At 41.2% G+C, this 2,054-nt stretch overlaps 1 protein-coding gene across 1 annotated transcript in view; it reads right to left on the reverse strand.

The window, feature by feature from the left end:
* Positions 1 to 2,054, reverse strand: part of robo4 (roundabout, axon guidance receptor, homolog 4 (Drosophila)) — a gene marked incomplete at its 5' end in the record, with an annotated part of 49,984 nt that overhangs the window by 6,793 nt on the left and 41,137 nt on the right. Inside the window, 1 exon segment of the mRNA XM_014031264.1 lies at positions 320 to 547. Coding sequence (XP_013886718.1) covers positions 320 to 547 — 228 coding nt within the window.

The following is a 2,054-nucleotide window of genomic DNA, read 5'->3' on the forward strand; positions in this document are numbered from 1 at the left end:
TCCTAAATCACTCGTACGCACAATTTAAGAACAAATCTGTGCGTACGAACGGTTCTTGCATGAGGCCCGTTGTTTTAATAAACTAATTCAGATCTGACTGTATTTCTTTGGGGTAAATCTTTGTTAGTAAAGTTCAGTATTTGAAAAGGTTCAAGTTCTTCTGAAAGAGTTCGTGTTTTTATCCATGACCGGCTTAGACAGAACAAAGTTAGATTGAAAACGTGAAAGTAAACAAAAGGAACAAAATCAGTACAGTATGTAACTACCTAACAGGTAAACAGCAACCAAATACACAGCAATACTGTAGTACTTTGTGTACCTGCTTCTCTCAGGTTTGGGGCTGAGCTCCAGGTACTCTGTAGCTTCCTGTGAGCTAAGCGTGCCCTCGCACTCGTCATCCAAGACTGTGGACTCTGAGGCTGTGGATAGGTGCACATGGAAGGGAAAGCTGGTCTTGTTGGGTCCTGGTGGTCCAGGGTGGGCTGATCCAGGACGGACTGACTGGAGGGAGCTCATGTCTTCTGTTAGCTTGGTGGGACGATTAGAACTAGAATGCAGAGGACAGGCAGACTTTATTTTCTCCTCTCAAAGTGTTTCTGCTGTGTTTAGCACAGTCGAGCCGTGGTTAACGCAGTCACCTTACAACAGAAAGGTGGCTGGTTTGATTCCCAGATGGGGCCTTTCTGTGAGCAGTTTACATGTTCTCCCTGTGCTTGTGTTGGAAAAATATGCGTTGTTCAAAATGTTATGTCCTAATAAACAGGATTCAGCTGGGTTTCTTCTTTAAAACTTTATTTTTGATCTTCTGACTCTAATCAGGTTCATTCAGCTCTCAGCAGCACAGGCCTCAGCGTACAACCTTGGGCCAAATCAAAACAAACACGGGAGCTCTGCTCTGTGCAGACCCTCTGCAAAACACTGACAACTTCCTTCTACTATAATAATGAACTGGCCTTATAATGTTCATCTCTTCCTGGTTACACCCCAGAGGTGTTACCTTTTACGTCAGACGTCAGAACGTCACTCAGTTTTGTTTAGGCTAAGAGAAAGAACACATGATAACACACCAACTCTTTGTCAGCTTCAACCTAACAGACTGAAATGATCAGAAAGTATAAAATACAAATATTCAATTAATCAGTTACAAAATGTCTTCACTTGTGTGGCTCCGGTTTCCTCTCACAGACTAAAATTATGGATGTTGGGTTTATTAACCCCTTTAACCTGTCTCCAGACTTGAGTGTGAATGTCTTCTTTGTCTCTGCATGTCCCTGTGATAGACTCACTGGAACCTGTCCATGGTAGGGCTGGGCAWAGTACAATTAATCGACAGAAAAACTGTCAACAATTAATACAGTGGGGTGCGAAAGTTTGGGCAGCCTTGTTAATTTTCCTGATTTACCTTTATAAATCATTGATATTTTTGGATTTAAAAAAATCAATAAAATATATCATGTAGGGGACATACAGTGATATTTGAGAAGTGAAATGAAGTTGATATGATTTACAGAAATCAAAATATGTATTTTTTGCAGTGGGTAGTGGGTAGAAGCAATGGCATTGGAGCAAGTGAATGAAGCCAATCTGCATTGACAAGACTTCCAAACTAAATTAAATTTGTCTCACTAAGCCTGCAGTTGTCATGATTTATTGGCTTGTATGTTTGTTTTGTCTTGTGCTACTGTATGATTCCCTCTGGTGTCCATGTTATACGTTTTCATGCCCATCCTGTTCCTCAGTCTTTTCTGGTTCTTTCCAGTCAGTTTCACACCTGTCCTCAATTATAATCACCCAGCTGCTTCCAACTTCCACTCAGCCCTGTTTGTATTTAACCAGCTTCTCTTCACCGCTTCAGTGTCCAACCATTGCTTTACTCATGTTTGTTTACACCTCTTGTTCCAAGCCTATATTTGTTTTGTTATCTTGCCACCACGTTGGCCTTTTGCTTTATTAAAGTCTTTTTATCAGTGTGCACTGCCAATGCAATGCACACTATTGTGATTAGATTCCCATCCAAGTCATCTCAACTTTGCCATGCTTTTCCTCCTGCATAC

This window comes from Austrofundulus limnaeus, unplaced genomic scaffold, assembly GCF_001266775.1.
Source record: "Austrofundulus limnaeus strain Quisiro unplaced genomic scaffold, Austrofundulus_limnaeus-1.0 Scaffold1212, whole genome shotgun sequence".
In the NCBI taxonomy this organism is placed as follows: Eukaryota; Metazoa; Chordata; class Actinopteri; order Cyprinodontiformes; family Rivulidae; genus Austrofundulus; species Austrofundulus limnaeus.